The 24,958-nt window shown below is 39.3% G+C and overlaps 1 protein-coding gene across 2 annotated transcripts in view; it reads right to left on the minus strand.

Annotated features, from left to right (window-relative positions):
* The window catches only part of RUNX1T1 (runt-related transcription factor 1; translocated to, 1 (cyclin D-related)), a 93,486-nt gene that overhangs the window by 58,916 nt on the left and 9,612 nt on the right, over nucleotides 1-24,958 (minus strand). The window contains exon 1 of one of the 2 annotated variants that reach the window (XM_010088015.1): nucleotides 19,616-19,729. The exons of the other annotated variant lie outside the window; for it this stretch is intronic. Coding sequence (XP_010086317.1) covers nucleotides 19,616-19,622 — 7 coding nt within the window. The 5' untranslated portion in view covers nucleotides 19,623-19,729. Of the gene's footprint in view, nucleotides 1-19,615; nucleotides 19,730-24,958 lie in introns of those variants that run through there. 2 annotated transcript variants of the gene reach the window in all.

Consider the following 24,958-nt stretch of genomic DNA (forward strand, 5'->3'; position numbering starts at 1 on the left):
GCACAACATGGGGTTGGCCAGTCTGGGACAGACTGCTCCTTACCTCATGGATCGAGCTCCAAAATCCTTGCTCTATCATACCGCGCTGTGTTATCCATTCAAGAACACAATTCCTCCTGGGGATATTTCAAAGGAGGAAAAGTTTGTTCAGTTAGGCCAAATGCACAGGCCTGGGAAGCAAGAACTAATGCGTAAGACAGAAAGCACGGATGGCCAAACTCACTCCCAAAAGCAAGTACCTCTCCAGTCCGAGGAAGGCTGATAATTTCTCCCATCTGACACACAGAGAGCTAAATTAGCTGGCTTGACTCCCCATACAATCCGTGAAAAGATGAGTTAGAGCCTCTAATTTATTAATTCCTAAGGCTGCTAAGCAAGATGGCATAAATATTCCTGTATAGATCTAGGTCCTTTGCCTCGTGAGAACCAGAGGCATTCGGAGCACTCTAGCAGCACGGCCAACATACACAAGAACCGGTGATCCTCAGCTGCCATCTCGTGAGAACCAGAGGCATTCAGAGCACTCTAGCAGCACGGCCAACGTACACAAGAACCGGTGATCCTCAGCTGCCAGGCTTACGAACTCCTTGGTTTCTATTCAGCCAGCCAAGACAGGTATTAATCCACCAACGAAAAATAGACACTGAAACATATTTCCCCCAGAAACCCTCGTTCAGGTGCTGCCACTGTTACGTACTGCCACTACCAGTGACAAAGGAGTGAAACTGTAGGTTTTTCCCCTGTCTCGAAGGCTGCCAGTGTGGATACCAAGCAGTGCAATTTATTACCCTAACAGTACTTCGGCATTTGTGGAAATACACACTTTGGAAGACTATCATATCACATTATCAGATGATGCCATTAAAGGCATCTTGTGTTTACATGACTGACTGTCTAGACAGAGTGTGAGAAAATACTCATTATTAGTTACAAGTCAGCTGCTCATCAGTGCTGGGTGTCACACCAACTATCTTTTATTTTGGGCACTGGATCACACCTGAAAGCAGAAGTGAGGAGGTAGAAGGGGGGAGAGTCTCTGAAACCTCACACGAAATTAAGACCCTCCATTTCAAAAACTTTCTTAGATGTCATAATATTATTGACAAATATAACAAAGCAAAACAAATGTTACCATTAGCAAAAACAAAAGCATATTTCAAATCAATTGTCTGGCCTCATACATCACATGCATACCTGAATGTTAATTTGAAATAATATAAGCATGTAAAGGTAGAGGGAAAGGAATAAACTTTTGTATGTCATGTCAAACTAGACTAACAAATGTAAAACCAGATTATATTCCCTTCTAAAGTCAGTGAATTCCCACAAATTCACATTGGCACAGAAATCCAGTTAGCTCACCCAGGAAGCGAGGTGCTGAGTTAGCCTTGCAGCCCCCAGTCCCAGAAACACTCAGGAATATGTGCTTAACTGCAGACACTGAAAACAGCTGTAGGTAAACTAATGAGACCACTCACAGGGCATACAATTGCACGAAATGTTTCTAGACCTTATAGCATCACATCAGTCTTAGTCTTGCAAAATAAAACTTAAAACTTCCTTCTTTTAAACTATCTTCCCTTTGTTTTGAATTTTAAATATCAGATCACAAAAAAAAAAAATCATACAGCTGAAGCCTTAATTGAAAAAAAAAATGCAATTATTACAGAAACCACTGAAAATATAAGCAAAATATTAAAATTATTTCAGGTATCATAGCATTGCCATGCTTAACAGTTGTACTAAACATGCTTCATTTCATGCCCAGCAGATTGGAATTATTCTTTTTTTCTCCCAACAAATACATAAACCCAAAGGTTTTTACATTTATAGAACCTAATTTTCATCAAGCCAGTTAAACCTGCTATTCCAACACAGTAATTTAATACTGACCTCTGTGGATCAGTACAGCTTCCATAACTTCTACATACGTGCACATATGTGTACATGCGTGCGTGTATGTGCACGTGCACTTATACACATATTTAATCAAGTTTTACTTACTTGACTTTGTATATAAAAATATTTACTGTGATTTTATTTTTTCTTATTACATTCTGCATTAGAAATTGTAAGAAATAAATAGTCTTCAATTACACTGAAGAGGAGTGTTAAAGGAGGGGAAACTGCAGGGCGAGAAGTCAGACACCAGAAACCACTCAATACTACAAGTGCAAGAGAAATATTGACAAAGTAAAGAAGTCTGATGCGTTCTGAATGTTCTCTGAATGTTCAACTCGGATGCAACTTAACCCTTGGCAATACTTTAAGTTTTCTTGTACATGAAAAGAATCTCATGTACACGAAAAGAACCTTATAAAAAGCAGATTTAACTCTCTCCGTGCAATGGAAACACCCTACTTTTGGCTTTGGGTCTACTTGGATATAAACATTTTTGCTTCATTGAGAATCAAATTAACCAGACGAGGAGCCATTTTTATGAAAAAGGGGAGAGTATTCAACAGGAGGAAAGAAAGAGGGTGGCTGAGAGGGCGGCAGGGCAGTCTCTTCCCATCGGGTGGCAACAGCCCCAGGATGCATCTTCAGCGTTTGCAGTCAGGATGGGAGTTGCTGCAAATTTTTGCAGGTGACAGCTGACCGGCAGAGGGAGCCGATATTGTGTGGCTCCTCACAATATGGGTATATCCTCCCTCTCCATGCGGAAAACTCAAAATAAATGGCAAGATACCCAGAAAGTCAAAGTGAGATTCTTTAAGAAAAGTTCTTTCTAGTATCAAAAGTTAACCTCAGCCATGTGATATAGGAAGGAAAGCTTATGATACTGTGCATGTGTGTGTGTGTGTGTATATATATCTATATCTATCTATCTCAGTATGTACTATTCTGTTTCCACAGCACCAAACATAATATTTCTCTCTAAATTTTGGCTATAAACATTTCTTCCTTAAAAGAATAACTAGGCAGTACTGGCTGCAACAAAAGACCATTTCAGTCCCTCCTATTGTCACCTATCTACCCCAGCCAAGTATGTCAGATGTTCCCCCCTCACCCCCAACTCATCCTGTTTTGAAGATTGCTTTCAGTATGAAACACTCAAAAAGAGAAATTGCAGGAGGCAGATCACACTGCACATCAGACCGCAGTATGACAACAACCACACATTATATCCAGTCATAGGAACCCAGACCATGCTCACACAACTATAGCCCTGTGATGAAACGGGAATTTGAAAACACCCCACCAAAATTTAATACCATCTCTTTTTTGCACCAAAACATAGAGAACCAAACAAAACCTGGTCTTTTCTTTAGATCTATAATCAGTCAGAGAGATCAAATAGCAAGCAGGGCAGAAATTAAGGAAAAAAAACCCAAAACACTAGGGCAGCTCACACAGATCTTTATAAACATTTTTCCAGCACCACATACATATTAAGAAAGCTAAATCCCAACAGCAGAGACAATTCAAAAGCACAGAGAGAGTGACTGCACTGGGATCTCCTGTGACGACATGTTTCTTTATGGTCTTTCACTCGGAATAGAAGGCGTAAAACACATCAATAGTTGTCTGGCAGGCTTTAAACTACTTGGATATAGAACAATAAAGAACTGCTGAACTGCAACAACTATCCAAAGTAAATTCTGACATTATGAAAGGAAAATTAAAAAAAATATAAAATAGGAGCACCTAGATGAAAAACTAAACAGTTAACAAGAATAACTGTCCCCAAATGAGTTGCTATACATTATCTTTTTCAGAATTATTGCAACAGAGCAAGTAGCTTCAGTAACTGTGCATACAAATGACCTATTAGAAAGTTAACAGGTCATTTCCAAAGGTGATTATGAGCCCTGACTTACAGAGCTACTTGGTTTTGCACATAATTCTGTTCAACGCCAACAATCTGCACAAAATTAAGACAAAATGTGTTTCCAAAAGACTAAGTGGAAATAAACTTTCAGAAACTAAAACCATCTCTACAGAAGGTTATGTGGTGGTGAACACTGGTAAATCAAATGCAGCCATTTTGATAACTGAAAAAATTTGCTTTTGCCTGTGCTCTGGTGTCAGGAGAATGGAAAGAAGAGAAGGCACTAATTATATGTTAGAGCTCTTACTATGCCACATACTATAATTAAATGATGATGAGTGTAACAGCAAAAAGTCTAAGGCTAGACAGAAGGGATAAAAAGCATAGCAGGTTCTCAGAGTGGACATCTGCTATAGATCACAATATGAACAGCAAAAACATGGGTAAAGATACCTCAACCAACTCTTTTAAAGAGCTCTTGCAACAAGAGGATGCCCTTCATCACAACTGTCCTTAATGGCCCTGTTTCTTCATGGGTAGCTGTTTGTGCTTTCACTGTAAGTGAACACGCAATAGGTTTTGTATTGGAAAATATTAGAAAATTATTCAGAACCACCATTTAAGGAGAGCAATAAAGAACAGGAGAGTAGACGGGCAGCTTCCTCAGTTGCTGAGGTTGTTAAGAAACAGTAGGAGACACAGAAACAGATCCTGGAGCTCCCTACTGTGAATAACTTGGGCACATTGTAAAGAAGTTAACTGAGCAAAACCAGAGCAGGTTCACTTAAAATGTGCAGAAAAAAGAGGTAAGAGCAAGCGCTACATTAACCAGAGGAAATAAAAGAAATACCAGCTTTCATTCATATCAAACAGATAAATGAGAAAACAAAACTACAAAAAACTTTGATCGTAATTGAAATTGAACAAAGATTGTGACAGCTAACAAACAGCTATGATATCAGCATAGCTTGGGTTTAAATCTGTCTCAATGGCTGAGAAAGAGATTGTGAGGGGGGAACCAAATTTGGGCAAAAAAACCCTGATTCTGGAAACACGTATGTGTTTTTTTACAGGAAGGAGTGAAACAGAAAATGGGATTCTGATACTGATTGTTCTTCCCTCACTTTCTCTTCTAGCACACACACAAAAAAAAAAAAAAAAAAAAAAAAAAAGAGAGAGAAAAGACAATGTTAAACAAACACACTGTGGTATTATTACACCATTCAGTCAGGCCTGGGATCTCAGGAGTCTCTCGGCATACCTCCCTTCCGTCCAGCATGACCAAACCCCGACAAGAATGGGGACAAGAAACTGTATGAGCTCCTTGGTGCTGCAGGAAACCAGCAGCCTTCTCATTTATTACTCCCCCACTTCTGTTTCTTTTTCTTGTTGTTTAAAACAATCTATCTTTCTGGGTTTTTTTATAATCTCAAATGTAGACTTTGGACACATGCACTGCATCACTGTTATACTGGAACAGCTCCTCAAAACATTGAACTTCGCTTGTGATTATTTATCTAAAATCTTTGGGTTTTTTTTAAACTGTGTGTATTTGGTTGGACTGTATCTACTGATAGCTAAACTCCCAAGCCTTCAACCTGCCATCTCAAAGACGCAAAAGAGTCCAAGTAGAGTTTATTGTCAGTCTGTAATGAGAGTAAAATGATAAATCTCTGTACTGAAAGCCAGCTGCTTCATTCTTAACTCTGGTCCCTCCCTTTTTCTTTTGCATTCTAGCTAGCATACAGCTGTAATAAACGTGGCTCTCCTCACAAGCCGTGCAGATGTTAACAGTTCTGTAGGACATCAAGAAACATTTCAAGAATCTTGTAAGTGCTGACTAAACTTGCTTGAATTACCCACACTACCTCCTCCACATTCCTATTCAGTAACACTAGCCTTCCTGAACGTATTAAGAAAACAAAAATAATTAGCATTTAAGCCAAGACATTAATATCTAGGTCTAAATGCATTATCAATAAACAAGGAATGTTCTTAAGCCATCAGCCAACAGATATTCAGATAGTGAACCAAAAGAAGTCAATTTCTTCTTTGTCAAGATGACTAAACCATTTTTTCACTTCTTATCTATGCAGAAGTGGCTAAATGACTGTCTGAAAAGATATATTTATAAAAGTCACAGCTGGATATATTTGAAAAAAAGGATCAGAACTATAGCAAGGTCTTTTCTTTTGTAGTAATCAAGTGGATTAATACAAAATTAGAGTGAAGGAGTTCAAAGTGCTACCTAGTATTTTTTTTTTCAAGTTATATATTAGTATGACAGTCATATGCACTAAAGATTAAGTGAAACCCTCAAAACACAGTTGGTTTTGGGCAAGAGTAACAGGCCAGCTGTGCAGGTAGACGACTAGATACCAAATGCATTCATCAAGCAGGTCTGTACTAGAGATACTGTTTTACTATTCTTCGCTTTTCAAGCAGCAAGCATAGTCTCCTTTTTTGGGGTAGGGCTTTCAAAACACGTGAAGCACTTTAGAAGCACAGTCACCAACAAAGGCAAATGTGACTAGCACTCATGTATTGCTCCAGACGCTTGAAAATCCCACATCAAATAACCTACCCTGTATGTAAACTTCACACTTTCAAAACCTACTGGAAGGAGGGCTACAGAGCGATTCACAGCACTGAGCCATAAAAGGATCAAAATCTTTGACAAGTTCAGAAACAAAATGTATAGTCGAGAGTTTCTATGGTGCAGTTTTGAGATTGTCTCCAGCCAAGTGTCAATCTCAGCAAAGTTTCAAAGAGGACAAGGTGGGGAGAAATAAAACGAACATATCAGTACATTTCCTGCAAGGGATCGATAAAAAGACCTCACACCTACAAAGACCTACATACCTGCTTAACTTCAGATACTTATCCTATTATGGCAGCACACTTGAAGTTCAAATCAAGTCTTTGAAGAGGCAGGGCTCAAATCGTCTACCATGAAATGTGGAATTCGGGGTATTGTTTGTTCTTTAATTTAGCAATACAGGAAATATGAATATAAAGCAGAATTGCAATATGGTATTTTTTAAATGCTTCATGACACTGCTTTTAGAGTAAATTCATTAAAATGTCATAAAAAGTGCATTTAAGCATTTCAAGACAAGCAAAAAGACAATAGACTACAACCTTAAAAAGAAGTTAATGTAATATTAACAGAAGCTATGTAATTAGCTAGTCCAAAACTTCAACCTGTCTAAGCTTCCCCGAACAAAATAAACTGGGAGGAGAAAGCAGGAAGAAAAGAACTGGGGAGGGGGAAAAGAAAGAATAAAAAAAGGATATAGAGAGAAAAAATAAAGAGAGGGGAAAGAAATCCCACACGAGCCAGAGTCCCTCACTGCTGTTATTCCTCCATGAGCGGAAACGCTGGGTTCAGTCATGGCTTAGGAGGCATAAACATCATTGAAATTCAAAGGCAGCTCTGAGAAAGAGGACGCCTCAATTGATATGCAAGTGGTGTTTTCTCGCCCTGAATACATTATGAACTTGCAGCATGCTAATATGCCATGCTATCATAAGCACCAGATGGAACAGTAGGCAGTATATGTCCCATCAAACCTCAGGAAGATGTATTAATGTTCCTGCTCTTTTTTTTTTCTTTCCCTCCCCTCCCCCTTCCCTACTACAACCCTTCAGCTGTGTCCCTAGACTGGCACATTTCTTAGCATCAGTCACCTGCTCCTGAAGCACAGTTCTCCAGGGTTGCCTCATCTTCACCAGGTGGTGCCAAGCATCTTTTCAATCTTTTTTATCGCAGAAGGTAAAGGCCACAAGACGTGTCAGGCTGTGCTTACTGAAGGGTACCGAGTACAAAAGATAACATCATGAGATAAATGATAGATGAAGAAAGACTTTGGGTTTAAAGCTAGCACAATTGTTTTAAATTATGTATAAGTAGCGTGGCACAAATTTCCCGCTCAGTTCTCTCGGCAAATGAAGAATTGGGGGGCAGCGATGAAGGGCAAGATTTTCTGTGTAACCAAATAAAACAGAGGAAACTGGATTAAAAGATCTTTGAACTGAATTCCTTTTTTCACCACACTGGAAACCTTTTCAGAGAAGATATACACAATTCAACAGCCATTTATAGGGTAGGGGGGCAGGGTTTAATTTTAAATCAGAGTATGAAAATGGCACACAGGCAAATTAGTTTACGGGATTTTGATTTTTTTTTAATTAAAGATATGACATTCATATTTTTATGATTAAAGAATTGTTTGGACCTGTATTTATGATTTTAAAGAAGTATTGTATTTTAATACTGCTTTGCATCATTAATGAATTTAGTCCCAAGCAGGTTTTATATGACTAAAGAGAAATCTAATCCAGTATTCTGGATGAAAGTATGTGCATATGCATACCAAACTAAAACATACATTTTCCAGTATCACCTGAAATTTTCCAGTCTATTCATAGAAATATCCCTCCTATTGAAACATATAGTTTGGAAGAAAACTGTTTTTTTATTATTATTATTTCCTCCTACTGGGCTCTTCAAAAGATAAAATGAGGTCATCCAGACTGAAAATTTAAAAAAAGTCAGAAAAGACCTGAAATGGCTGAAGAAAAGCAAAACAGCTCTTCTCATTTGAAGTTTCAATGTGTGCTTTTAAACATGTTTGTTTCTCAGGAAAAAATCACATCAGTAAATATTTGCTAATTTCTGATATTTTAGAAACCACCTGCTGATTTACAAACAGCTCTCACTATGCATGTAAATCCATTATTTTCCTAACAACATTAGCCTTATCATAAGTACAGTCTAATTCTGCAAGACGCTGAGTATTCACAACTCAGATGAACTTTTCTGGGAATTAACATTGCTCAAAACCTCCCAAGAGCTATTTATGCGAGTTATCTGTTGCATGTATAAGAAGGACTCTTTTAAAGTATTAAAGGTCTGATTTCCCCCCCCACCCATCCAATCCTAACCAAAATAAAAAATAATTTCCTTTTCTTCCAAACAAAGCACTTTATGACTGTATTCAAAAATAACAGGCATTATTCTAGCATCTATGAAGTCCAGAAAGACCCTAATACAAGGATGTCTTAGGGAAAATCAGACCAATGAAATCAGACCAATTTTTTTCCTTTTTCTCTTCCTACTGAATATTGGGGGGCTTGTTTTCTTTCTTAACATATAGCCTATAAGGGTAATATGCTAGATTATGATTTGCATTGTGCAAATAAGTCTATTTAAGTCCATTATCCTGCATTATAAAGTAATTTCTGACACCTAAACAGCACTCAATTTAATTACAACATGCTGAAACAGTACAACTGACTCCCAAAGGAACCTGTTTGGATCAGAAGATGATGATACATGCTAGCTGCTGATCATCTTTCACCATCAGATCTGCAATCAACTGTTGTAAAGAACAGTATCAGAACATCTGCATCATCATATTATTTTGTAGCAAAAAGCCCTCCAAAAGCTAGCAATTGCACGCAACAATGTGTGCGTATCCCATACTTGTAAGCAGACATATTTAAGAAGCAGCAGCTTTACTGTAATGACCAAAGGAGACAAAAAAAAGGCTTTGATTTTGATTTAGCAAGCATCAATTTCTGCAGCAGAATCCCCATTGGGTAATTCATCAAGGCATCTATTCTATATCTAGTGTGGCAAGACAGCAAAAACACTTACAGCCTCCAAAAAGAAAAACACTTGTGACAAAACTATTAAGCATTCCTGGTGATTAAGTAATAGACATTCTTTCAAGATTGTCTTGAACCAATGCCCCAGACAAAACTGTGCAATCATATTTGCCGGTGTCAAGATGAAGTCAAGGTATTGTGATTTTCTGTATTCCAAGAAAAAGCAAGTTATTCAGCAGCATCCACAAAGCTCTATCTGAAAGAGTACAGAAGGTAACTAAGGAGAGAGTATATCATTTCTGTTGTGGTTCTACAGAGGGTTACTGGTCGATACCTGAAATGTAGGTAGTATTTTTATCTTTGGAGCTCTTACAGATGCTCAAGAGGGGTTTGAAGAAAGAGCTTTAAGGCAGCATAAACTAAAGAATCCTGTGCCTGCTGATCTCTGAAGATTAAATACTACTGCTTTCATTCGTCAAAATGAAAGGAATTGGAAATTACTACTCTACCAGTTGCCATGTCAGAGAAAGAAGCGTGGCGGGTCAGCTGTTTGGAGGAGCAACCGTGCAAGTCCAACCTTTCTTCCACGGAGACGTGGTTCTGTCTGCACAGAGGAGTCTGAAGAGGGCAAAGAAAGACCACAACACTGGCTCTCCCTCAGACAGCAGAGAACTTACCATATATGCTCTGAAGACTCTGCTCTCGTACCAAATTCTCAATGAAAGTTTCATGCACAGACTCATCCCCTGCGTCTTGCTTATCAAATATAGAAAACCCAAATACAAATTTGCTTTTACAACCACAAAGAATAATGTAAAGTGAGATGTAAGTAAAATTAACAAACAAGAAGCGCATTCTTCAAAATACTTTAAAAATTTAACAAGAGAGACAACAAATAGTATTTCCAGAGCAGCCGCCTTGCTTCTCCTCCATTTGTAAGGGGAAAATTGCTCACACTGACTATTAGGAATTCAGAAAAGTAAAATATACACTCATTACTGCACAGATCCCCTTTAAAAATTGCAAAGGAGCGTGCCTTATGAGGATGCAAAGCAGCCTAGTGGCGATCTCAAGAGAAAAATAATCAAATATTGACCTTAATAATTTAATTTAAATTACTTCCAAGATCTAATACGAATGACACTGACAGCACCTCACTCTTTCAGAAGCCTATAGTGAGCAGATCCCACGGTGCCATGGAAAGATGAACTCAACCAATGTGGACCACTTGAATTCCAGAAACTGTTTTATCACTGCCCTCCCTCTCTCGGTGGAGAAATGAAAAACACCAAGACCAAAGATATGTTAAACTCTGTTGCAAACCAATTTCAGATAAGAAAACCGATGACTTTCAAAGCTGTTCAATGACAGTGCCATCTGACCTCACTGGACACCTAATTATAGTCTTTCTTTTACAGACATAACCAAAGCTGCTTTAACGAGCATCTTTCAGCTTTCTTTACTATGTTAGTAACACTCAAAGTCCCTATGGTTCTCTTAGTATTTCTTGTTGAAAACTTTCAAAACTAATACAGACCCTGATTCCTTCTCAAAAACAAGGTTATTGCATCCGTGTTTTCTAAAGACCATTTTGTACATGGTTGTGCTTATTGTTTAAAAAGTCAAAAACAGCGTACCACCTACAATTCCAAGGAAAGACAGTAGCTAAATGAAACAGGAACACTGTCCACAGAAAATGACCTCTTCTAAACTTCAGTTAGCAAACTTTCTCCTAACTAGAATACAAATAAGTGCACGCAAAACTAGCAGACATAATCATGCAATCAACAATTATGTGGTGAAATGGACTGGAAAAAATAAAATTAAAACAATAAATGCTAATTTGTATTTGCTAACCACAAGTGATGTGGCTGGTGCTCTGTAAGGCACAGAATCCTTAAAAAAAGAGATTCTCTTAAAAATTCAAGGAATTATATGGGATGTCACATATAGGAGAGTCTACGGAGATGGCATTGATTTGGATTATAAAATAGCTACCATGAAAATTCATGGCTGTGTACACATGCTTGCTGCCCTGGCTTAAAAGGGCCACCAGAATATATTTGGAATGCACAGTTTAGAAGCATGAACCAAATTATCACTGTATTTTCTTATGATCCAAGCGCACACATTTACCAAACTATAATCTTGTGGCAGGAAGACTTGGGTCGTGTGTTTGCATGACTCACAAAACACATATTAAGGAGAGATCTGAAAGAAGGAAGGGGAAAGGCCCTGTATCACTAATCTGGGAGATTACTCCTTTAGCAGGATGTGGTTTCAAAACAGGAGCACAATAAAACAGTGAACGCAGCATTGCTAGAAGAATCAGAGAGAAAGGGAGGACTATAAGAAGCTGCACCCAAGAGGCAGAAGAGGGTTCCCAAGGCTTGGAGAAGCGGATTATAAGCACATAGGAAATAAAGCTTTAGAACTGAAAGGGTACCAAGTTAAATTTTAGAGATGCTTTCTGGATGACTCATAGAAGACAGAATAGTGTATTAACCCCCAGAAAAGATGTATCAATAAACTGGAAAGGGCAATTGACTTTGAAAGGTAAAACATAAGTCCTACTTCTTGAATCACCATTTCAAACCTCACTGGAAAGCAGTTAAGAATATGCAAATCCCACTTCCTCAAATCTCAATTCATTAAAACAAACCCTTTTTTTTAACCAAGAATGATATCGGTCTGACCCTATACCAGATCTGCACAACCTTGTAGTACGCTGGAAGGATTACCAAAATACATTTTTCTTCCTTATTCCTCAGCCTGTCCTCCAAGAGGTAATCAACAGTGATTCCATTCGCCCTTCTATTTCCACACTTCTTCTGGTCTTTGTCAACTCAGTATTGTCAATATGCAAAAATGCCACAGAGCTTGTTACAGTCTGCCTCTAAAGGGATGTCCATAGTGAATGAGAACCATATGAGTGGTACTCAATAATTGTGTCCACTGCTGATGGCATTTCCTTTCAAACTTTAGAAAGATTTCCTGACACCTTTGACTTACACTTCGTACCCATTTAAAAGCATGATTATGTTGCAGACACTGTTCCAGATATCCACGCTAATACTGAAATACCTGGTGGATATTTTAAATTAATTAACATGTATGGCTCCTACCAAGTAGTTATTCATCATGGAAGTTTCACAAGATTGCCAGATCCCAAGAACAAGAAAATTAAATTGTTTTACTTTTAAGAATTAGAAACAAATGCACAACTCATTATACAACACTATGGAAAAGCTCAAGTAAGGCTGCAGCTTTATGCCACAGGAATTTGGGCAGGAGATTTTTAGAAGTTGGATTGGTTCAATGTCTCTTTTGACACTACAGCCCTAAACCAGCTGCAAGAACATTACTACCAGGTGGTGTGCTGCAGCACAGAGACAAAACCAAGAGGTCTGTGAATCTCCAGCTGAAGCGGCTCCTCTCAAATCAGCACGGTCTTGTCTCAAGTTCTTCTGCAATTAATGCTCACAAGGAGATTATTTCTCCATAATTCCTTGATAACTGGCAGTAGAGAAGAAATTACTAGTAGGAAAAAAATAAAATGAAAAGAATCCACCCAACAGCACAGCATAATAAATTCAGCTTTAGTATGTGGAAGCACAGCTCCATGAGCTACCACTGGAAGGAGGTGCAGCCCACTCAGCCAGCACTGAGCATGACAATTCTGCTCCTCTACTGACACACAAAGGCTAAATCCATTCTGCAAGTTACAGATCAAGTAATGGTTCCAGATCAGACTCAATGAATAATTAACTTTAGGTGCCCAGAAGCTCAACGCTGCTGAAATTTCCCTTGAAACACAACACAAAAGCCAGTGCCATAGACTGCTCTGTTCTCCCATACAGTGCACAGGTGTGAAGTACCTTGGACTGGATATCCAAAACAGCTAACAGACCCAGCAGGAACAAAGAATCATCACACAGGCTGAAGGGATGAACCTACAGCTAGTCCAAACCCTTCTGTCTCAAAGCATGTGCAGGTAGATCAGGTCACCAGTGGCTTATCCAACAGGGCATTTTATTGTCTCCGATAATGTAAATACCATGGCCTCTCTGGACAACCTGCTACTGTGCTGACCATCCTTACAGTGAAGAATTTTTTCCTGATATCTACTTGAGATTTATCATGGTCCATTACTCACACCTGTTGCCTCTCGTCATATCACTGCACCTCTGAGAATAAGAGTTTGGCTCCATCCATCTTCACTACACCCTCCTATTAGGTAGCTGTAGACAGCTCATGACAGGAAAGATGATATCAAGTTAGTTATATTTAACTAACTGCCTACAGCTCACCAGCAAGGAAATACTGGAGATAGGTTGCTTTACTCACAGCTTTCAAGAGCCTTGGAGACACGGAATCCACAGCACTACACCCTCCTCCAGAAAAGATGTCCATATCCTCACCTTCAGAATATTTGGCAAGTAGAACTGGTTTGTTTAAGACAGCTAGGCGAGGCAGAAAAGGTGAGCTTTTATTTTATTCAAGTCTTTTGAGTGGAAGCCTCACTCTGGAAGTGAAAGACATGAATTCAAATCCTCCTTCTGCTTGCTCAAGCTCAGGTCTATAATGTAATTCCTCAGCAGGAGGAAAAGCTACTGCCCAGCAGCAGCTTATGTTGGATCCATCGCTCTTGTCCTGCCTCAGAACTGAGCAGGAAACAGCTCAGGAGACACCAAGGCCTGAGATCAACGGCAGTGATGTTGAAGTTGCTCTTGCTCTTCATCTGGTGACTCTAATGTACAAGAGGCAGAAGAACAGATGTACGTCACAAAACGCAACGTGGTACAGAGACAGCTGAGCTCCTGGAGAGTTGAGCAAGTGAATACAGATAACATGGTACAGCATAACAAGGGCTTCACCATCTTTGCAGATGAACTGTGTGAATGTCGAGCAAGCAGAGCAGGATATTGAATGAAACCAGCCTTGCCAAGCAGGCCAATATGGCTAGACTGTGTCTGCATTAAAAGTAAAAATGGAAGTGCTGCTATGCCCTATGGATTTCCCAATTTAATCTCTACTCGCCTCAGTATCACTGCCTCTGTGCTGTTTTACACCACACACATTTCTGGGAACAAAAGGTACGCCTGCACTTGTGAAGAGACCAACGTTTCTAAATACGCAGTAGGCATCCTCCAAGATTACCTACCAGATTCAACTGTGCAAGCAACTCATAACAGCAGCCTTCCGGTACCTGAAGGGGGCTGCAGGAGCGATGGGGGGGACCTCTTGATCAGGGAGTGTAGTGAGAGGACAAGGGGTAACGGGTATAAGCTGAAAGAGGGTAAATTTAGACTAGACATTAGGAAGAAATTTTTCACTGTGAGGGTGGTGAGACACAGGAACAGGTTGCCCAGAGAAGCTGTGGATGCCCCATCCCTGGAGGGGTTCAAGGCCGGGCTGGATGAGGCTTTGAGCAACCTGGGCTAGTGGAGGGTGTCCCTGCCTGTGGCAGGGGGGAGGGAACTCAATGCATCTTTCAGGTCCTTTCCAACCCAAACCATTCTATGATTCTATGACACAAAAACACTCCAATGCCAAAAAGACAGAGGTGTGAACTCAGCATTGGCCTACTTAACCCTGTCAATACTGAGTTAGATCTTAGCATGCACAGATGCAGCTCTACATGCTTGGGAAACTTTAAATCTGTAACAGTGATGCATCTGGAATGAGGAGAGAGTTGATGCCAATTCAATGGCATGCAATTCTGGATTTGGAAACCACCTACTGCTTCCAGTGCAGAAGTTGTCTTGTGCACCGAGCTTTAGACTGTGACCTGGTAGTGAGAGATCAGGCTTCAACTGTTTTTCTGTAGAGTTATCCTTTGCAAAAAGGATGCAGCAAACACATCAGGAAAGTGGTACAAGTATAGGTACAGGTCCTGAAAAGGACCGCATACCATGTCTTCTTCTGTTCTTACATGTATCAGCTTCTCTGTTTAGACTTTTCAGGTATGCATATCGCATCATTTTAGAATTTGTTTTACCCAAAATTGGTATTCAAGTCTTTTTATAAGTTGCATATAAACAGATCATGTTGATTTTCAAGCTACGATGATCATGCCTTAACTGGCAATTATGTACTAGTGTGAAGTCCAAAATCTTCAAATCAAGATGCAGTAGGTGCTGAACACCCTACGCACACCAAGAAAGTATCAGTCCTGAGAAACTGATTTGTTTGTTCCTCTCCAGCTAAGGGTCTGAGTTGAAAAGCACCAAATCTTCACAGGGAAAGTGTTTGGGACCCAGCTGAAAAATATATATTAACAGCTATTTCTGCAGCATGATCTGCATCCCATGATGTGTTAGTTACTTTCCATGAATATGCAGCAAGATGCCGTTCACAGCCCCATGGGTTGAAAATAAGAGCAATAATGTCATGCAGACTTTGGAATTTATTACTACCATAAAAGAAGAAGAAACTTTAATACTTTGGAAAGGAAGTCATTACACGTCATCTCCCAAACCCTGAAGAACCTAGTGACCTACAGTCCTCTTCAGGAAAGAGCTTCTCGCTCCTACCCGAATCCTGAAGAAGATAAAGTCATTATGTAGGATGATTGGAATAATGATGCAAGGTTAACACTTGGACTCGAGTATTCCCAGACACATTTTCCCCATTTGGCAGGAAACTTGTTTTGTAAGACACAGAATTGTCCTAATATAACAGCATAGCAACTGCAATTTAAAACAGAACAAGTCGGTTAATGGACTGTTAGGAGACTTTTGCCGTACAACAGCATTTAGACCCACGTATTTAAAAAACAGGTGGATAATCCAAATGTTCAGTTACTAGGACACTAACAGTTATGTCCATGGCAATTTTGTTTCTGTTCTTTAAACAAATCATCACTTGCAAGCATTAATGTTAAAACCAGAAAGCCAGTCTAGTACACAGTGGCTATAAATGCCAAATCAATTTTCAGCAGATAATAAAGTCCATGTTTTACAATCAGCAATGCACTGTTTTACTACCCAAAATGTAAGCTAATAATATATAGCTCTGCTAAATGGAAAATGCAGATATGCTGTTAAGAAACAGGCTGGCTATGAGATGATGGATCATTTCTGCTGGGACCTTCTTAAAGCTATGTGCAAATGTTTTGAAAATATCACATGATGTGGCCATGTGTTAAAAATTACAGCCAGTTAAGTTCTCTGCTAAGAAAAATATGTGGGCAATTTATGAAATGCACTCCAGGATGGAGATATCTTAAGTAAAACCAGATTTTGAAAACAAACCCATTTTTTTTGAAACATGAACTTAAAAAAAAAAAAAAAGTTGCAGCCACATCTGGAGAGCAGAAGTAAAGAAAGGGTGGTCTGACCTAATACCAGGCCATCTTCTGAAAGAGCAGCATTATTTCTGGGCTACAATGACTGTGATCACTGATTGTCCTTTTAAGGAAACTATGCTGAATACTGCCATGGGCAATAATAAAGCATTTTGTAGGCCAACATCTGTTCTTTGAAAGTACTATAAAATGACTGATAGATTTGTAATGTTTCATAAATAAAGTCCAGAATAAACAGTTAAAAAAACAAAAACAAAACAAACAAACAAACAAAACCCAAAACACAACACACATTCACAGTAATCAGACAAACCGGTGTATGGTATTAGGTTTGAACGCTGTTCCCCCAGCATCAATTATTTAGAGATAAGCACTTCCTAGAGTTCACTACATAGACTGACAAAATGGTTAACTCGGTTACTGCAAGCAGCATGTTAACGGGATTATCTTTCCAGAGACTTTTCTCAGAGTTGCAGTAGTGCCTGAACAGAGATCTGAATCGCTTTTACAACATTTCATTAGCAAGGCTCGCTGCTGTCGCTTTGCCCTGACAGGGAAGCGAGATGAGCGGCCAGTCGGAATTAGAACAGTACGAGCAGTTCGTCTTTGAAGGGCAAATTTGTTTTGTGTAAAAGTGTTATCACTACACGTAAACCAGAACCCGTCTTTATTACTTCCTGTTCTTTCCCCAAAAGAAGGACTTCAGATGTCAGAATCACTAAAGGGATGCTTCTGAAATCAAGACTTCACACATACACAAAAGGGACTGACATCATATCAGATTACATAAAAATACACATCCTTTTAATCTCCTGTACATAATGTGCTTACTTTTTAACATACAAAATCTGCCCCAGATGGCTAATAATGCCCATTTGAAAAAACCCAACACCACAATATTAAAGGGCTAAAATATGCTGTGAACAGATTGAGAGGCAGTTCATCCTAGAGGAGAGTAAAAAAGTGCAGATGGGTGTCAAAAATAGCCAAGTGTCAGATCTGTTCAACTATCTCCATTCTGGCACATGCTCCCAGTCACAGCTGTTAGTGTATTCTCTGTATCCAAGTGCAAGGTTTTCTAACACTCTGAGCTGACATTAAAACACACTTCTTGCTTGCTACTGCTTTAACAGAATGCTGGAAATTAAAGATTTATTTAATGGTAAAGCGTAATGAGTATTGATAAGGGTATACATACTCGAGTGTAGCGTATGCCATTTTGATTAAAGATGCATGAAATTTTAACCAGCAGGTAGATTAAGTAATTTAAATGCCAAAGGCTTAATAGGTTTTCAAAAACCTCCACTCTAGGCATTCCAACAGTGTTTGCCAATAGCCCCAAATAATGCACACAAGGGTCAAAACTGGTAAGATGGTGTAATTTTAGTACATTTAAATATCTTAATAAAACACAGAAATAGGAAACTGCACGAGAAGATGAGTCTCATACAAATAAAAAAAGAAACGTCCGTGGATTAAAATTATGCAGAATGCACAGTTTTCCAAATTAATGAATTACCATAGTATTTCTAATGGAGACCACATTCCCAGGAATGTAACGCATGCAAATCAGATTTGATCTTTAAAGGGTTAAATTGACCTTTCATAGTCCTCACTTGTTATCTATGCAAATTAATTTGCCCATATTTCAACCATATAAATCCTCTTAGGCTTGTGCTTTGAGCAGACAGAGCCCAATTTCTTGTTACAACCAGAGGATCAGCAAACATACCAGCAGTAGGGTATGACCATGTACAAAAATCCTAAAAGCAAAACATTCTTCCAACAACTGGCAATACCTACATGCAACTGTGGTTGCAGCAAACTGGCAGATACTGTTTCAAAACACCATCTGCGAGGTGTACAGACTCTCTGTGATCAAGCGTAGCCTCTTCTGCCTGTCCTACCCAAATAATCCACACGAACCAGCCAGCTGTAGGATCTCTAGCCCTGTCTTTTTTTATCCAGAGACACAGGCTGCTATAATCAGGCACATGGCTTGCTTCAGTCTTTACCAAAGAGGGAAAAAAACCCAAACAAAACACACCAAATTCAATCCACTTGGTCGTGATCAAGCATCTCACAAAACCCCCCAGACAAATCACCCTGCATAGCAGCACCGTTTTCATTGGCAATAACACTTATCAATTAGACAAACGATCATAAGATCCAAGGATAATATTTTCCTGTAGAAACCGACCTATTAAAATTTCCAGCTCCACAGCAATTCCTCTAATTCAGCAAAATTTTTTTTTTTATTGTTTCATTTTGTATCAACATATTTCAGTAATCTGCCCACTGACAGTTAGGGACTACAATTTAGGAGGACGTTGGAAAAATTTGTTTTATAAATCTCCTTCACTTCTCTAACACAAACAGCTTTTCACAGAGATAATTTCAGCTGATGGGTGAACACTGTGAATGATCTCTACCGATCAAATGTCTGCAGATTCAAGGTACAGCTGACAATCATGAAAGCCAGCCCGAACCTGTATTTCTCTTCCCTAAAAATGATCCCTTGTGCAGACCTGCACCCATAAAGCCAGTGACTTTCTGCTATTTCTATCCCTTTTCATTGAAACATCCAGTCCTGCTGTAAGTATCATCTCTGGCTTCCCTAAGAATGATCCCTTGTGCAGAGACCTGCACCCACAAAGCCAGTGACTTTCTGCTATTTCTATCCCTTTTCATTGAAACATCCAGTCCTGCTGTAAGTATCATCTCTGGCAGTTCCCTCGCACAAATTCCCCTCCCCCAAACATATACACAACAGCATTAGCATCCACAATCGCTCCATACCCATATCAGCTTGCAAATCACCCTCAATATTAAAAGAGGGGGGGGAAAAAAAAAAATACTATCAAAAAACAATTAGCGTTTCCTCATTTAAAACTGAAAGAGCTGCAATAATTTCAACTCACCAGGCATCCTTGGATAAAATATACCACACTGTAAATGGCTCTCTCCTAAAAGCAAGCTTATTTAGGGCTCAGTGCCTCCTGTTCTGGAATGAACAGAGAGAAGCGAGGAGGGCCATCAGAACTGGCTGTGGCAGCGTAGCTGGAGGCAGGATGCTGGGCGCGTGCGTTTGCCAGGCAAAGACAGATGGAGAGCTGACACTCTGTATTGCACTTGGAGCAGAAATGTGAATGATGACAGGAGCACATGTGGCCTTGAACCCAGCCCTGTCTCTTCAGGCAGAACAATGACAGGGATGTGTGTGCAAATTATCACAACCCCGGCTCCCCTCAGCTGACTCCTTTTACTCTACCTTTCACACCAAGTTCCAGATGACCAAAGAATAGAAAGTAAAATGCAGAGCGATAAGCCCAACACTGAATTATTCATTTTTTTTCTTTAAAAGTTAACCCTTTCTTCTGCTGACAACAATTAAAGAAAAAAAGCATTGCTTCAAATCAGCTCCCCTCCAAAAGTGGAAACAAATTCATTCTTTAACAGCCGTAATTTTGCACTCCATAGGACTACGTTTGTTTATTTAGCTGAAAATTCAAAACGTGCACGAGGATATATGAGAAGGTCCCCCCTCCTTTTCCTCTCCTCCCCACACTTTTGTCATTATTATGCTGTTTTACTATAGTGAACAGAGTATCAAAATCACTCCCTTTCTCAGATTCTCAGTAGTATGTGTAAAATAGAACACACTTAGAAAGCAGACCACTTTTATTTTACTATAGTGCTTTTAACCCCCTGGGATTCCTGCATTGATATGTTCCAAACATTTGCAGCTTACTCTCCTTTACCTTGCATGGTGATCCATGGGAGATGAAAACAAAATCTTCCCTGTAAAGCTTTTTCAAAAGCTAAACAATCATGTCCTCCCAATTTCTGATTTTGCACACCCCTTAAATGTTTATCCTTCCCATGAATAACGTATGCCTGGCTAGGTTCAATGCACTCTTCCCTATTAAGCTTTAATGGACACCATGATACATAAAACTACAAGTCTTTGTTATAGTGCTTTATCTAAAGCTGGCTATTTTCTTCTCAGCAGTCCCTCTTTAGTCCTTTGTAAAACATCTTTGCCTCTTAGGAGAAACATACGCCTGACTCGCATGCCTTCTGTAGCACGTATAGCCTTGCACAAAATTCCAGGCACAAGGAAAAATATCTTCTTTTTAAAACTCTCCTCCCATTTAGCACTTGCAAGTGCTTCTCCCTTTAGTAATGAGTACTTTTTTAGCAATTAGCGTGTAGCTCCTGGTTCTGCCTTTTCCTTTTCCAGTATACATTGAAACCTACCTAGAAAGGCAGCGATTCTTACTCAGATCTTCAGGAGCTGCATTCTTGTCAGTACAGGACTCATCCTTTTGTACTTTTATTTATGCATCCCCCTGATTTTGCGTTATGCCATCTTCTGCCACCGCTACGCAGAAATAACCCTGCTTTTGGGGGCTCTTCCTTCCTCTAGCTGCCACAGAGCCTGATAAAGATCTAGTTAGGAAAACGACACACATGCAAAATTAAGCAAAAAATAACAACCCTTCCAATATGCGGCCTGAGCTCATGAATTATTCTCACTTAAAGCAAATTAGTCACTTAATTTACTGATATTTCCACAATAACTTTTTAGCACTAAGTGCTGCCCTTACACTTCACTTAAATAGTTGAGACTCCAAAGAGGGCTGGCAAATTTGAGATGATCAAAGAAGCAAAGGAGCAGCTCCCCTCGCCCCAGTAAACACCCCAGTACTAATGATACAATGTGCCCGCTACTTGAGGTGGGTCTGTTCTTCATCTTCACCAGGTACCTACTGTAATGAAGGTCAGAGAGCCCAAGAGAAACACCGAAACATGAAAACGTTTTCATGACAGACCTCTTTCATGGAGGGGGGAAAGGGAGAGAATAACGAGCAAAGTCTGCACCACCAAGGCCTTCAAAGAATTTACCATTCTTTTTTGTTTTATTATTTGATGCACTATTTAAAACCAGTCAGTTAGTATTGTATTTGCTGTGTTGTTTTTCTTTTTTAATGCTGTACTCTACATGAAAGGAAAAACATTTTCACAGTTGGAAATGCAACCTTTCATCAACATAGATGCAGCCTGAATCAGCTTCAGAGTAGCAAGTAATGTGTCAAAGGTATGATGCGTTTTAATAAAACTGAACAACATTCACTCTTAAAAGTAGGTCTTAATATCAGTACATTGTAAATCCACAGACCATGGCTCACGAAATTGAACTTCCATATGCTGTGTGATTATGCATCTTTTTTTTCTGTGTGTAAAAAGCCTTTTTAAGCTGTTATCTGACTACAGTAATTGCCATTTAAATTGATCCACGTCAACAAAACCCGGATCCCTGGAGATTCTCACCTAGAAGTCTGCTCGTGGAAGGGGCTAACAGAATGCCTGTGCATCTGAGACTACTTCAGCATTTTCTCAAGCAGCCAGCTGCATGAATAGTTTTTCCCTCTCATTATTTAATACACTGAGGCAGGCTGCAACCCATTTGGCAGTCCTCCCTGAATAAATATCTGTGGATATTTATTCACTTTCCCCACCCCCATTTTTAATGCAGTCCCTTAAAGCTTGCAGTAACAGTTTTTGCACCAGGTCTGAAATTTTAGGAAGCCAAGCAAAGGTGGACAGCTCATTCTGCAAAACGCTTTGTTCTCTGCCAAGAAAGGAAAGGCAGGGGTTTTAACATATGAACAATTAAGCTGTATCACAAGAGTCAGTATTATGTGTAATATCAAAATGAGAGGGATACAAAGAGGGTGAAAGATCCAGAAGATAATCTTCAGCCAGTTTCTTTATGGTGAACACTATGCTACACCTTCCTGGGTAGAAACCAGCTCTTTCTTTGACAATCATTCAAAACACTTCACAAAATAATTTTAAATAATCCTCTGCAACTCTTAATTTTGAAAATGGGTAAAGAAGGCAAAACAGTCCCCATACTCATATATTTGAAGGGGAAAAAAGAAGATTTTTATCTGTGGATTATATAAGGTCACTAAGACATGGATCTGATGGAAAAGAGAAATTCCAAATGATCATCATTTAAAAGCACAGAGATAGCCTTTTGCGCGAACCTAGCTTAATAACAGGGACTCGAAGTCCACTGAAACGCATCTGTAGTTAATGAAAGGTCTCTATTAACAGTGAAGGAAGAATTTAACTCAAAGCTTTTCTGTAGGACTTCTCAACTTCCCGCTCTACTTATAGCAGACTGTTGTGATACATTGTGACTTCACACAGTGGGTATTAAGTGAGTTAATTCAAAGGAGCTGAAACCTCATTGATCCTAATTGAAAGCAATACACCCAACCAAATAGTTTTCTACCCCATCTGCTCTGGCCTGCCACCAGCTATTCAATACAAGAGAATTAATAGTTTCAGATATTCTAACCGACCCAATAAAAGCACTCATTTAAGCAGGACTGCATTAACAAAGTGAAAAACCAAGGGCAAAATGGGTTCAAATGGAGCATTTTACTCCTAGTTGGCTTTAACAAAGCTGAATAATGCTTATTCTGACTTTTTATGTGCAAGACTTGATAAACTGAATGAGAAGGCACTCAATGATCAGTCAACGAGCATTGATGAATGGTCATTAGGACCCCCCCAATCTCAGGGAAGGCCATTCCACAAAGTGGCACACCAGCTTGAAAGGGCGGACTCACTAATGTCCAGATTTCCCCGCTTGCTTGTTCCACTTTCACTTTCAGACCACTGGCCACCAAATGAGGCTGACATATTGGAAAATAATCTTTTATGGGCGAGTGGTAAATAAAAATGAAGGCATTAGCTGGGCTTTCAAATTCAAATCTGCTAGTTTTGTCAGCCCCCAAACGTTTTGATTTTCCACCCAGCTGGAAGCTATTAGTGTTTTCTTAAGGCATCCCACTGACAGGGCAAACCCACCTAACCTGCGAGCTGTAGAGCTGATGGGGCGGGAACAGGATGACCACTTCTGGATGCTTTCTGAACTTTATTCAGTTGACTGTCCAACCAAAGTACAGTTAAAGGCAAACACCTTCAAGAGAAGCTCACTAATTTCTTGCTGTTCGGTATCTCCCAATGCCTGGTGCAATCTCCCAACGCCAGGACTGCAATGGGTATCCTCAGCGTGACTTTTTCCATGACATTGCACCTAGCCTCTGTTGCTTTTTACTGCACAAAAGAGCTCAAGATGTTCAAGGAAGGCATTTCTTTATAAACTTCTAATTCTTTGCTTAGAAACAGAATTAAAATATCCCAATAAGATACGTGCTTATCTGTTAAGAGCAGCTCTTGATGCATGCAACACAAAACATTTGCCAGATAACACTAAACATTTCCCTAAGCATTTCCTTATTGGCAAGGCTTTCTGGACTTCCGAAAAAAGACAAATGGGACCCTTAAAACATACATAGCTCTGTGAAACACAGGCTAATTGAGATTACTTACACAGATACTCAACAGTGGAAAGCTAGAGTCACCAAGCTGGGAAGAAAATATTCATTGTTGTCTAAGAGAAACTGTTGATCATGTTGCCTCTAGTACTGGATTAAAATCATTGGAGGGGAGAAAGCATTCATCTCTTTTTTTCAGTTAAGAAAACTTAGAAGTCATGGCATAATCAGAAATTAGTCCTCTAAAGAGAATTTCAAATCATCTGTTAAGAAAACGCAACCTTGGCACTGGGTCAGACCTGGCAACCTCTATTGCCTATTGCTTTTTGATGAAAAAAGAACCAAAAAAATTCATTCTTGATGAACACTGACAGAAATCCCAGTGACATTTCAGGTGTATTTCAGGTTTTAAAACAATGAAAATATACATAAAGGTCTATCATAGGAGAAGAATAGTTCCACCAAAAATTAATTGAGTCAGAATGAGAGGGTCAGCATCGGCTTCCGGTCTTAAAGAACATATGATATTTTGCTCTCCATATATATTTTAGTAACAATACTCATGTGGACAAACTCACATATATGTACTTGTTTTGGCGTCTATTTCTTTCCCTTGGTCTGAGCTAAACCAAGTTTTGCCTTGCATTTTTTATTAAATACAGTATTTTCTATAATGTGGGTAAAATAAATGAAAATTGACTGCTAATTTCTATTATCATTCGGATTCAAACGAAATTACTACTCCATCTGAGAACAGACATCACTGATGCATTTTAGAAAATTTGGTATTGATTTGATATTATTTCCGAAAGAACACAAGAAAATACCAAAGATGCCATTTCACTGATAGGAGAAAGAACATATTCAGTGTGACCCGGAGAAGCCTGGATGAGACTATCTGGTCCT

The sequence above is a fragment of the Pterocles gutturalis genome, unplaced genomic scaffold, assembly GCF_000699245.1.
Source record: "Pterocles gutturalis isolate BGI_N339 unplaced genomic scaffold, ASM69924v1 scaffold15911, whole genome shotgun sequence".
NCBI lineage: Eukaryota > Metazoa > Chordata > Aves > Pterocliformes > Pteroclidae > Pterocles > Pterocles gutturalis.